This window comes from Gigantopelta aegis, chromosome 13, assembly GCF_016097555.1.
Source record: "Gigantopelta aegis isolate Gae_Host chromosome 13, Gae_host_genome, whole genome shotgun sequence".
Taxonomy (NCBI): domain Eukaryota; kingdom Metazoa; phylum Mollusca; class Gastropoda; order Neomphalida; family Peltospiridae; genus Gigantopelta; species Gigantopelta aegis.
This window is the reverse complement of record NC_054711.1, coordinates 5,908,361-5,921,409: the sequence shown is the minus strand read 5'-3', so window position 1 is coordinate 5,921,409 and position 13,049 is coordinate 5,908,361. Positions and strand designations below refer to the sequence as shown.

At 38.7% G+C, this 13,049-nt stretch overlaps 1 protein-coding gene across 1 annotated transcript; it reads right to left on the bottom strand.

The window, feature by feature from the left end:
- Positions 1–369: 369 nt before the first annotated feature.
- Positions 370–2,611, bottom strand: LOC121387644. The gene is made up of 2 exons (XM_041518822.1): positions 1,889–2,611; positions 370–1,344 (listed from the first exon to the last, which is right to left on the bottom strand). The coding sequence occupies exons 1-2, from the start codon at positions 2,609–2,611 to the stop codon at positions 370–372; spliced, it is 1,698 nt and encodes a 565-aa protein (XP_041374756.1).
- Positions 2,612–13,049: the final 10,438 nt, after the last annotated feature.

Sequence of the window (13,049 nt, the reverse complement as noted above, 5' to 3'; positions counted from 1 at the left end):
TAAGGCCCCAGACGAAAACAATGAGTCATTTCGCTCTTTGTTTTTCACCCTGTCTTGGCCCTAGTTTGTCTCCCTTGTTCTGGTGCTTCCTTTTTCTGGCCCAGTAATTCTCCTTTTGCCCAATCTAACCGTGGTGGTACTCTCCGATCGTTACACAATTTTAATCGATCATGGTTGATCACTGGCACCCCTTTTCGGAGCTGCACCTTGTACAGGTATGGGGAAATGCATTCCCTTATCAGCCCAGGACCTTTCCATGGTGGGCTGAGTTTTTTTGTTTTCCCCTTTTTAGAACAGCCGTGTCCAACACATACACATAGTCCCCTTTGGAATACTTGTGCTCTGCTGTTCTCAGGTCATAGTCCCTTTTCATTCTTTATGGGACTCGCCCAACTTATCCCTAGAGTATTCATGTGCACCCCTGATGGATTCTTCAAGCTGGGCCACATACTCATCAACATGTGCCCCATCAGGAGGCCTGAACATGAGATCTGCAGGTTGATTGACCTCCTTACCCAGCATAAGGTGATTAGGAGTGTAACCTGAGTGGCGGTTTACCACAGAGCGTAAAGCCCCTGCCAACTGAGCCAGGTTATCATCCCACTGAATTTGAGATTTGTTAATATAGCATCGAATGGCATCCATGAGTGTACGGTTGTACCGTTTGACCTGTCCGTTGGCAGAAGGACGGTAGGGTGTGGTTCGTGCCTTATGAATATGGAGCAATTTACACACCTCTTGAAATAGCTCCGACTCAAAATGTCTCCCCTGATCAGTAAATATCTCAAAAGGGTAGCTAAATCTCGAGAAAAATTCATTGATAGCTGCCCTTGCTGTCACCTCAGCGGTCTGGGATGCCAACGGTATGCACTCTACCCACTTGATAAACTGGTCTACCACCATGAGTACATACTCATTACCATTTTCAGTCTTAGGTAATGGTCCCAGGAAATCAAGATGTACTCTCTCCATAGGGACCCCCGCATGAAACTGTTTCATGGGACATCTCGCCTTCCTATTACCCTTCTTACAACGGTTGCTCTGTACACAGGTAAACACAAAGTTTTTTACAGCCCTAGTCATACCGTAACAGTAATACCTGGCACGCATCCTACATTTGGTACGTTCCATGCCCTGGTGTCCCGATGCTGGAATATCGTGATTTACCCTGAGCCACTCCCGTCGCAAAGAATGGGGTACAACTAGCAGTTCTCTGCTCCCAGAATCATCCTCAATCCGTTTGTACGGGACCCCACGTTCATCTAAATGAAACGTGTCCTGGTTAATCCAATAGCACGTTGATTCACGGTCACCCAGAAGCAATTCTGCCTCACTGGGTACTACCTGAGTTTCCAACCATTGGATAACCTGTCTCAAACCCCGATCCTCACGCTACTTTTCCTTTATCTGGTCAGCCGAGTACCCCACAAAGGGGTTATCACCCGAACTGTCCTCAGTAGTAGTTACTAATAGCACTTTAGGGACCACACCCACATCTATGTGTGTACACAATGGCCCCGTACTCTGGGGCTGGGGGTCGAACTCAATTCTCCCAGTGAGCAACTGCTGGAACTCAGTACTCAGTATTCACAGCGGAAACCACCTGCCGTACCAGTGGCGGGTGATCCATTCTGGTAGCTAAAGGTACTGCGTCATCCACGTTGTCAAAAAACGAGCCCCAATTGTCATTGGTTCGTGCACAATACTTGCAGCCCCCACAAGAGGCATGGTTGTGATACAGGCAGTCTTGTCAAGGCATCAGCGTCCATGTGCTGCTTACCAGGTTGGTGTTGAATCTGCATATTATATTGAACCAGTTCCTCTAACCATCGGGCTAACTGACCTTAAAGTTTAACAACCAGGTTAAACTGTTGTGATCAGTTCTTACTAAGAACCTCCTACCCAGCAGATAGTGGCGGAACTGACGGGTAAACTTTACCACCGCCAACAGTTCTTTCCGGGTAGTACAGTACTTTTTCTGTTCCGAGGTGAGGCTACAGCTGGCATAAGCAGCCGTTCTCTCAGTGTCGTTCTGCAGCTGAAACAACTCTGCCCCTATTGCCTTGTCCGACGCATCCGTATCAAGAATGAATGGGTCATCTTTGTTGGGCAACGTTAGCACCGGAGTAGACACTAATGCCTCTTTTAGCTTAACCCAAGCCGCCTCCTGGGTAGGTCCCCACATAAATGCTTTTTTACCCGTGATCTCGTACAAGGCGACTGCTATTTCAACAAAGTTAGCTATGAAATTGCGATGGTAAATGGCAAAGCCCAAAAAACTTTCTACCTCCCTTGTGCACCGGGGTATGGGCCACTCCCGAACACTGTCGACATATCCAGTGCCCATCTCTACCCCGTTGGGACCTATCACTCTACCCAGAAATTCCACCTTTGTTTGAAACAATTCACACTTTTTGGGTTTGAACTTCAGACCATATTCACGAAATCTGTCAAAGACTGACCGCAAATTAGTCAAATGATCCCTCTGGTCCTTACCCATGACCAAACTATCATCCAAGAATGCCAGTGCCACATTCCACGTTAACCCTCTCAAAACCAAGTTCATGGCTCGGGCAAACGTTGCCGGGGCGTTATACAGCCCAAAGCCCATGCGTACAAACTCAAAAAGTCCATACTTTGTTACAAAAGCTTTTTCCGGTCCTCTGCTTTAACACCAATCTGGTAATATGCTGAATTAGCATCCAGTTTAGAAAACCAGATATTTCCAGACAGGGTGTCTAAACACTCATCTGTCAGTGGTAACGGGTACACGTCTTTGACAGTGACCTCATTCAATTTTCGATAGTCAATGCACCACCGCACCCCTCCATCCCGCTTACGGATCAACACGGGAGCAGAAGCCCACTCAGACGCAGATGGCTGAATTATTCCTGCATCTAACATTTTCTGCAAATGAGCTTCTTCCTCATTGACAAAACACTGGGGTGTTCGCCTCATTCTTTCCTTGATAGGCCGGGCATTACCAGTATCTATCTCATGCTCTACCGTGGTAAATGAGCCAAAGTCAAAATCACTCTGGGCAAACACATCCTGGTACTCAACCAGTAAAGTGGCCAAATTTTCCGCCTGCTCAGAGTTCACCTCTTTACAGGAGTTGTCGTACATGTCCTTCAAAAATTCAGGTACAACTTGTTTTTCACCCTGAGTTTGTTTCAGCCTTTTTACCGTAACAGATAGCGGCAATTTGTCATTTTCCACAGGTGCTGCTTCCATAGCATGCCCCACAACCTGTTGTGCCTGGAGTGTTACTGGTCTATCACCCAAATTCACCAGACACACCCTAGCCTTGTCGCCTGCTGCCTGGAACGTATATGGCATCATTGCTAATGTCGACACACATTCCGTGCTCGGCTCCACCATAAATGCGGGCATACTTCGGTTCACACTACAGTCGAAATGTTTCGCCGAATTTGGTGGTGCCACCACCTTTTCTAGCACCTTAACCTTCGCCACCACTGGCGACTGACCAACCAATCCAAAAACCATAGAAATGGGTTTTCCCCCAACAGTCAGTGTGCCTGCCTGTAAGTCCAAGTTTGCATTACAGGCTCTCAAAAAGTCTAAGCCCAACAACATATCATCCTCAATTGGGACCAACAACAATCCCTTCCATTTTCATTTCCCTGCCTGCAGTAGTCAGGGATACAGCCCGAATAACCTTAGGCTTTTTCACCTGCAAATCACCTTAAAACCTTTTCGACCAAGCACTCTAATTTTATTTTTGGACTAAAACTCTGTATTTCAGCACAGCCCTACACCTGTCAAGCTAGGGGTTTTCATGATAGGATGCAACCCATCTCGCCCCCCCCCCCCCCCCCCCCCTCCCCTCCAAGCTGTGCACCCTAACGGCCTTAACGAGGCCACTCACGTGGACATATAGATCGGACTTTAAACTTTTAGACCTTCGTTCGAAATGTTATGTCGAAATTACTTCTTTTTTTTAAATATTATTAAATAGTCCGATCCTCTCTTCTTTCTCTTAGGCCTATTTATTTTAGGGCTGTCCTTCTAAAATGCTCCAAATTATATAAATATTCGGCCGAGCAGTCAATTGTTTTTATTTTTGGCTTGTAACTTTTCTCTCTCTCTCTCTCTCTCTCTCTCTCTCTCTCTCTCTCTCTCTCTCTCTCTCTCTCTCTCTCTCTCTCTCTCTCTCTCTCTCTCTTAAATTCTATTAACTTTTTTACTAATTGTTATTTAAAAATTCTGCCTATTTTCAACTCTACACACACACACACACACACACACACACACACACACACACACACACACCCTGAGTCAGGCCACCGATCTTATCGTAACCCTAGTGGTATATGGGCACGTTAAACTAGCTATCTATCTATCGGAAGGGAAATGAATGTCTGTGTGTGTGTGTTGGTGCTTTGTGATTGTTTCGTCGGTAATAAATAAACGCATTGTAATAGATCATGTTGGCATTCATTCATTTTAACTAGCTGCTTACAAACGTCTCGAGTTTACCAGTGGACATCCGAGTGTATTAGGACAGAATTCAGGGCCGTAGCTAGCATAGGGGCAAGGGGGGGGGGGGGGCAGTTGGCCCCCCCCCTCCGAAAAAAATCAGAAAGCATTATAGAAACTTACTGAAAAGGAGTTTTAGACTATTAACTACTCAGTCCCCCCCCCCCCCCCAACAAAAAATCCTAGCTACGGCCCTGAGAATAAAATAATTCAGTAACGATAAAGATAATTCCTGAGTTGTATGACTTTGCTATTAATTTTTTTTGGTAAACACCCCACCCTTTGCTGCCGCCTTGGGGGTGGTGTGGGGGTGTAATTAAAAAAAAAACCACCCACACATTTACTAAATAACGACCAATGTGGTGTACTTTACTGTAATGTTTATCATATGTAATTATGAGTTTTTAAAAGGTATTGTTAGCCAGAAACTTGTGACAAAGGCTTCTAAACAAGGAATCTCCATTAAACAAATACGAAAACTAACCACAAATGACAACACATTTGAAATCTTCACTTTTATTCATGTTATTATGGATGTCCATTATATTTGCACCATTAAAGATGAAGTACAAGCAACACAGTAATGTGAGTTCAATCCTTGAACAACTTGCTAGATCCCATATAGGTTTCGTCTTCTCAAACTGCTTCAATAATGAAGTGGGAGTGGTAGGGGGATAGTGATTTTTCCTGGGGACTAGTAACTTTCCTCAGCTACTAGTCCCCCGGGCCAGCGAAAATATTTCCTAATTTGTACCACTGTGATATGCTAAACAAGAAACTATATTTAATATATAAGTTTAATCGTAGAAATATTTCATTAGTCGGAAACATCTAAAAATGCAGCAAACTCAGGAATATCCCTTTAAAACTTAAAATTAATATTTTGTCCAGAATTATGAAAAATAAAAATATACAGACCTGTAAACAACGTAATTGTATTTCTATTTTGATCAGTTTGTTATATTAAAGGCATACCGTCACGGATTTAAGGACCTTATTTCTCTAAAAATGGATAATAATTAAAAATTACATTAATTGTTGGAAACCAAATCTAGCTATTGCATCACCTTAACTGAACCATGATGGAGTGAAACCCATGTCAACCCTCTCGGCAATTTTAGTTTTTGAATTATGGACCATTGCCATAATTCAATTATTTTTTTACAAAATATCATTAATAAATGGAGTATGGTGGTTATGAAGATGGTTGAATAAAGTACATTTAGGGACAAATCAAATTATTTTTGTTCAGGTAATACTTTGTTAGACCATTAAATAGGTCAGTGGTCTGTGACAATATGCCTTTAAGGCAGTGAACGATATCCGTTGATATAACGAAAACCCACAGCTGATTAAAACTAGTGTTTGTAGTTGTGGGGTCAGGACGTATCCCAGTGGAAAAGCGCTCGCGGTCGGTCAAGGCCTATTGGATTATTTTTCATTCCAGCAAGTGCACCACAACTTGTATATCAAAGACCGTGGCATGTGCTATCCTGTCTGGATGATGCATATAAAAGATCTACTGATGGAAAAAGTAGCGGGTTTCCTCTCTAAGACTGTATGTCAAAATTAACAAATGTTTGACATCCAATAGCCGATGATCAAACTAAATTTGTTTACTTTTTGTCACTAGTAAGCGATGTTTTATAAGATATGAGGATAAAGATCGCAACTTTAAATGTAATTTTTTTAATGTTATTATTATTATTGTGGGGGGTTTTGCGTTTTTTAAATTACTATTATTTTAAATTAAATATCAGACATAAAATGCTGGAGAAAGTGTGTTGTGGAAAGACCTAACATTCTGAGTGCAGTGCCGAGATCTACGTGCGTCGCAGCCAAAAATGAAAATCTGGAGAAAATTACGTCATAAGATAATTACAGTAAGGTACCGTAGTATTTTATGTTCTTCAAATTACGTTAAGCAACATAACTTAAAACGGGTATAATTTTTATTATTATTACTTTTTTTTTCTTTTTTTTTTAATTGCCAAAACTAGTGAAATCGATTTGTTTGTTTACAGCCACTTTAACCTTTCTTAGAGAGCAAATGGTAATAGTAGTTTCATTTGCACGAGATTTATTAGTACCACTTTTAAAGCTCGAAACACACGGGTTATTTTTTATTTATTTATTTCAGTTTTGTGTGTGGGTGTGTTTTGTTTTGTTTTGTTTGTTTATTTTTTGTTAATTGTTTATTTTTTTGCTTTAATTTGTTTTCTTCTTTGTTTTGTTTTTTTGGGGGGTTTTTTTTTTGGGGGGGGGGTTTTGTGGGTTTATTGTTGTTTTTTTGTGGGGTTTTTTTTTGGGGGGGGGGTATTGAGAGCATTTGCCACTGAACAGGCAGCAAAGTAGGGGACATCCTTGAGCATTATCACGAGATGCACGCGCACGATTTGAATTCTGGCTATGATTGGTACCCTTCAACAATACATCTTTAACCCCATCCAACCCCCCCCCCCCCCCCCCCCCCCCCCCCCCCCACCCCCCCACCCCCATCCAGTGTGGGTGAGTTCCCAATATCAAATCCTGGCTACGTCAATCGGTTGTTTTCGCAAGTCGTTATTTCGAGCCCTGCGTCAGAATGAACACATGCTAAATTATTTGCGAATGTTATCGTGGCACACTGTCGTTGAATGAAGAGAAGGTGTAGAACTCGGCATTTCGGAAAGGAAAGGAATGTTTATGAAATAAAGAAAGAAAAGGAAATGTTTTATTTAACGACGCACTCATCACATTTTATTTACGGTTATATCAGGGTTGAAAATTAGCAGTCGCCCGGTCGCCCGTGGCGACCTTTATTGGCTAAGGGCGACTAAGCATTTTACAAAGGTAGTCCGTTGGCCGACCATCGATGTTAGTCTGGCAAGTATAGTACCAGTTTAAAAATAAACGCACTTAACTGAATCGAATGACCAATGTGATAAAACACACCCTGTCTCTGCTGGCGCGAACAACAGATCTGGCAAGAGATATTATAGAACATGTTCTACAATTTGACAGCGCCAGACTGACCAGACTCAGTCTCAGCTTCTACGATTTTGGTCTTGGGCTGTAAACAAGTATAGCTCAAAACGTATTGCAGACACTTGAATTTTTTTTGTTTAAAGGGACATTCCTGAGTTTGCTGCATTGTAAGATGTTTCTGACTAATAGAATATTTCTACCATTAAACTTACAAATTAAATATATTTTCTTGTTTAGAATTTCAGTGTCTGTATATTCAATGTGTTTCTGGTCGTCTTAATTTTTGTCTTCAAATAATTTCGTACGTACGAAAAAATAATATCTTAGGAAATAAAATGAAATTTAACCTAGTACAAATATTAGAACGATCAGAAACACGTTTAATATACAGCCACTAATATTTTATGCAGAAAAATACATTTGATATGTAATTACAATCGCTAAAAATGTCTCTGTTAAAAGATAACATTTTAAAAATTGCAGAAAACTCAGGAATGTCCCTTTAAGTTGTCGACTTATTGGAATGGACTGGATGCGCCATAAGTATTTAGTAGACCTACTTTTTGACATTATTAAATGTTATGGTACAAATTAATCCTATTTAATTAGCTTGCTAGTATTTATTCTGGGACAAAATCAAAATTTATCTTGTACTATTAACTCACATTAACAATGAAATTTTCCATTACTACAGGGATTATTCCAAAAGTCAATTAATTGACATGCAAATATAAAATATGAAAACATTAATTTATTAAATTGTAAACCCATACCATCTGAAATAACTTTTTCGGGTACGTTGAGTGTAAATAGAAAATATACATATTTATAAAACTGCATAGGTTAATTTTTTTCTGATACAGGTTTTAAAGGGACATTCCTGAGTTTGCTGCATTGTAAGATGTTTCCGACTAATAAAATACTTCTACGATTAAACTTACATATTAAATATATTTTCTTGTTTAGAATATCAGTGTCTGTATATTCAATGTGTTTCTGGTCGTCTTAATATTTGTAAGAAGCCCAAACTGGATTTTGTCTTCAAATAATTTCGTACGTACGAAAAAATATTTTTTAGGAAATAAAATGAAAATTAACCAAGTACAAATATTAGAACGATCAGAAACACTTTTAATATACAGCCACTAATATTCTAAACAAGAAAATATATTTAATATGTAAGTTTAATCGTAGAAATATTTTATTAGTCGATAACATCTTAAAACATTGCAGCGAACTCAGGAATGTCCCTTTAAGGCAATTGATGAAACATCCAAGGTAATCTGAACAACGAAACCGTAATACGATATCAGAACCGTATCTCTGCACAATGCAGAGTCGAATGGGTATTTGGAAAAAGAGTGGATGATTCCATCAATCTTTATCTAGTGACTTGTTTATAGGAAGACAGCCACTCCCGAGGAAATCCTTTACTGGAGAGTTCATCCCTCTTTCGTCGCCATAAAGAGGACTGCCACTCTCAGACTAATTTACTGAAACACGCGCAGTTCTACCTTTTAATTTATTTTTAGTCTCTTTGTACCGCATTATCGATTACTTCAGAGACAATGCAAGTGAAGCTGCATAAATTGGCTGTTCTAGCATTTTTCTTTACAAATTATATTTAATCTGTATTCGTTAATGGCAATTTGTAAAGAACCATTTTTAGTTGTAATGGATTTCTTTTTTCAAGAAATGTTATTTGGGTTGGTATGGGTTTAAAACTTAATATGTTTTTTTAACATGAATTTTAACTTTATTCGTTTTGAAGTTACATGCCAATCCTTTTGACGCAAACGGACGATATACATGGTTATTATTATACATGGTTATTATTCAACAAAGAAAATTCTAGTTTTGATATTCGTTGCGCAGTTAATTGGAGGGCTAGTTGAATTTGAGAAGGGCCAATAAGATTTTTCTTCAACTGGCCCTGCTGGCGACCATGGTTTTCGTGTTAAAGGGACATTCCCGTGTTTGCTGCAATTTTAAAGATGTTACTAACAGAGACTTTTTAACGATTGTAATTACATATCAAATATATTTTCCTGCATAACATATTAGTGGCTATATATTATACGTTTTCTGATCGTTCTAATATTTGTACTAGCGTAAATTTCAGTTTATTTCCTAAAATATTTTGTTTCGTACGTACGAAATTATTTGAAGACAAAATTCAGTTTGGGCTTCTTACAAATATTAAGACGACCAGAAACACATTGAATATACAGACACTGATATTCTAAACAAGAAAATATATTTAATATGTAAGTTGAATCGTAGAACTATTTTATTAGTCGAAAACATTTTACAATGCAGCAAACTCAGGAATGTCCCTTTAATTTTCAACCCTGTTATATGGCGTCAGACATGTGGTTAAGGACCACACAGATATTGAGAGGAAACCCTTGATGCGCGATCAGTTTAGGATCGATCCCCGTCGGTGGCCCCACTGGCCCATTTCTCGTTCCAGCCAGTGCTCCACAACTGGTGTAACGAAGCACGTAGTATGTCCTATCCTGTCTGTGGGATGGTGCATATAAAAGATCCCTTGCTGCTAATCAAAAAGACTAGCCCATGAAGTGGCGATAGCGGGTTTCCTCTATATTGTGACGACTGAGCGTCTGAATGTTTTGTGAATGGCTGGTAATAAACTCCCAAATAACTATAGAAGGCAAAGATGACACAACAAATTTGTAAAGTTCAATCATTTATTATGTAACAACAAGGGTAAATAGTTTTCCAACAGTCTCAATAAAATGCTTCTTGCACTTCACTATATTATTTGTATATTTGCTATCAGCAAGCACTTTCAGGTCATACACATTGACCAATATCATTAAATGTTGCTAAAAACTAACATTGTCTCAGCTATATGTATTCATTAAGGTAAGTAGTATTCAGGTTACCTATTTTATCATTAAACTACATTATGCAACTACACAACTATTTTCACTATAACTGAACTTCTATGTACTTACAGTCTAACTTCAGATGTGCTAGTTTAATATATTGCTTTATCTTTAATACTACAGTTCACTACACTATCTCTAATACTCTCTCTCTCACTACCTACTACTTCAGTACTATATTTCTCTACTCAGAGTGGCACTACATCACTCTCTGTCACTTCAACACTATAATAACTACACGGGGTGTCACTACATCACCCTCAACTACTACTTAAACACTATAAACTACACAGGGTGGCACTACATCACCCTCCACTACTACTTCAACACTATAAACTATACAGGGTGGCACTACATCACCCTCCACTACTACTTCAACACTATAAACTACACAGGGTGGCACTACATCACCCTCAACTACCACTTAAACACCATAAACTCAGTAGGGTGGCACTACATCACCCACAACTACTTCAACTATATTTCACTTCTCACTCTTCACTACTTCTACACTATCTTCTCTTATACACAGTGTAAACTATCCCACTTTTCACTACTTCAGCAATATACACTTTAACTTCTATTTCACTACTTCTCACTCTTCACTACTTCTATTCTATCTTCTCATATACACCGAGTGAACTACCTCACTTTTCACTACTTCAGCAATATTAAGCTACACTTGAACTTCTATTTCAGTACTTCTAACTCAATAGACTACATATTCCTATCTCAGAATAATATCACTATGTCCAAGACACTTTATCTCAATGTTAACTTTTCACAGTAAATACCATAGCACTTCTGGGCTCTCAGTTTATGATTGAAGGCTATCAACCTATATCTAAATAATAAATTTCTAATTAATTATTATTGCCAAATATAATTATCATGTTTATTGATACTACTTATTAGTGAGAATGGCTGTCTAATCCCAACTCTTTATTTAAAAACCCACAATTTTAGAAAATGAACAAAATGAGTCCCAACCCACCTAATGTAAGGGTAAAGCCAGACTGACGGCCAGCGTTAAACGCTGCCTTTTTATAACTTTTGATAATCAGCGAAAAATTCAGTGTGCTGGTAAAATCAGCTTGCTGAATCAGCGCACTGGGAGGGTATTCACAACTAAAACAACCAAAATCAGCCGGCTGAAATCAGCGACGCTGAATTCAGCGTGCTGAATCAGCGGAGCCGGCTGAATCAGCGAACTAAGACCCGCCCCCTGTTTGGCTGGCTAGTCTCGCTAAAAGTACACCCGACTTCCCTATTACTGGTGTAAACTAATACCTCAATAAATTATCTAAATAAACGTATACAGTAAATTCTAATCTCATTCATGTTCCTACAAAAATAATAATATAAACTTTGGTTTTCCAAAGTTTAGTTATATTTACCGCTAAAAAGTTTGACAGCTGTGACTCGGATGTACAATAAATATAATTCTTGAAGGTCACGGTCAACTCGGCCATTACCGCCATGTGCAAATGTGTGAACATATAAACATGATTTGTTAAACACTCAGAAGTGACAAGAAACTTCGTGCCACGACATGACATCATTCGATTATGAATTTGGAATGTACACAAGTAATAATTACATCATTTAAAAGGATCGACATTCGCCCAAACGTAATAAAATGGACATAAAAGACTTCGTAAGTTGGCGGTTGGTAATGGTCTCATACCGGAGTTATGTGAGCGCCAGTTTACAATTGTAAAAAAAAACGTAACTCACAACAGTATTACTTATAAATATACTGGGTTCTCACATTACCCTCTGCTTAGATACATTTGCGTCCTCGCAAATAACATAGAAAACACATACTGTGCATTATCAATAATTAATAATTAAAATACATGTGAACTCTTTGGCACATTACATATCCAATATGATCCAAATAGTTGACTAGCACCATACAATGTTTAAATATCATAATACTGTCAACCAATGAAAAAACAAGAATTGGTTGAACAAATAACAACTGGTTAAAAAAACCCACAAAAACAACTGAGTGATATCCAAAACTTAAACCTTTTGCATAAGGTTAAAAAATATATATCACTATAGAAAGAAAACATAAAAATTACATGAGATTCCTGTCAAGGTTAGAAAATTGAAAAATCATATTTGGAATGTTACTAATAAATATCCTACTGTATACATATCACAATAATTGTACTCATTGTTATTCTTTGCAACTAATAGACTAATATTTTAAAGAATTATTCATCAACATTACTATTAAATCAAACCTGAACATTGTGATTATTTGAAACCTTTTGGATCATTCTGTTACTTTTGGAAGAGAGAAGTGCACTTCTGAAGAATTAATCAAGATTGCAAACAAGTTATTAGACCCTATCAATATTATTTATTTAAATAAGTCATTTGTTATTTTTTTCCTAAATATGGAACACAAATAAAATTTATTGGTAAGTCTACCAATCGTTAATGTTTATCTTGAATGGTTCCATCGTCTGTTGTAAGGTCGTCGCTCGTATTTCCAGTCTCTTGTCTCATAGTGCGTTATCTCTGGTCTTTGTTTATGTATTTTCCCGTCAGTCTTCTCTCTGTCGTCTGTCTTTTCTCTTTTTGTCTGGTGGTCATCGTCATCGTCAATTCGTCTTTTTCTTGCCTCACACTTCTCCATCGCTTCCGTCATTCTTG

What these genes read in the sequence shown, in the direction of transcription:
- LOC121387644 (XM_041518822.1), bottom strand. Translation starts at nt 2,611, where the DNA reads ATGGGCTTTGGGCTGTATAACGCCCCGGCAACGTTTGCCCGAGCCATG. An exon ending in TGCTGGGTAGGAGGTTCTTA is followed by an intron (nt 1,345 to 1,888) that starts GTAAGAACTGAT and finishes TTGGAAACTCAG; the next exon opens with GTAGTACCCAGTGAGGCAGA.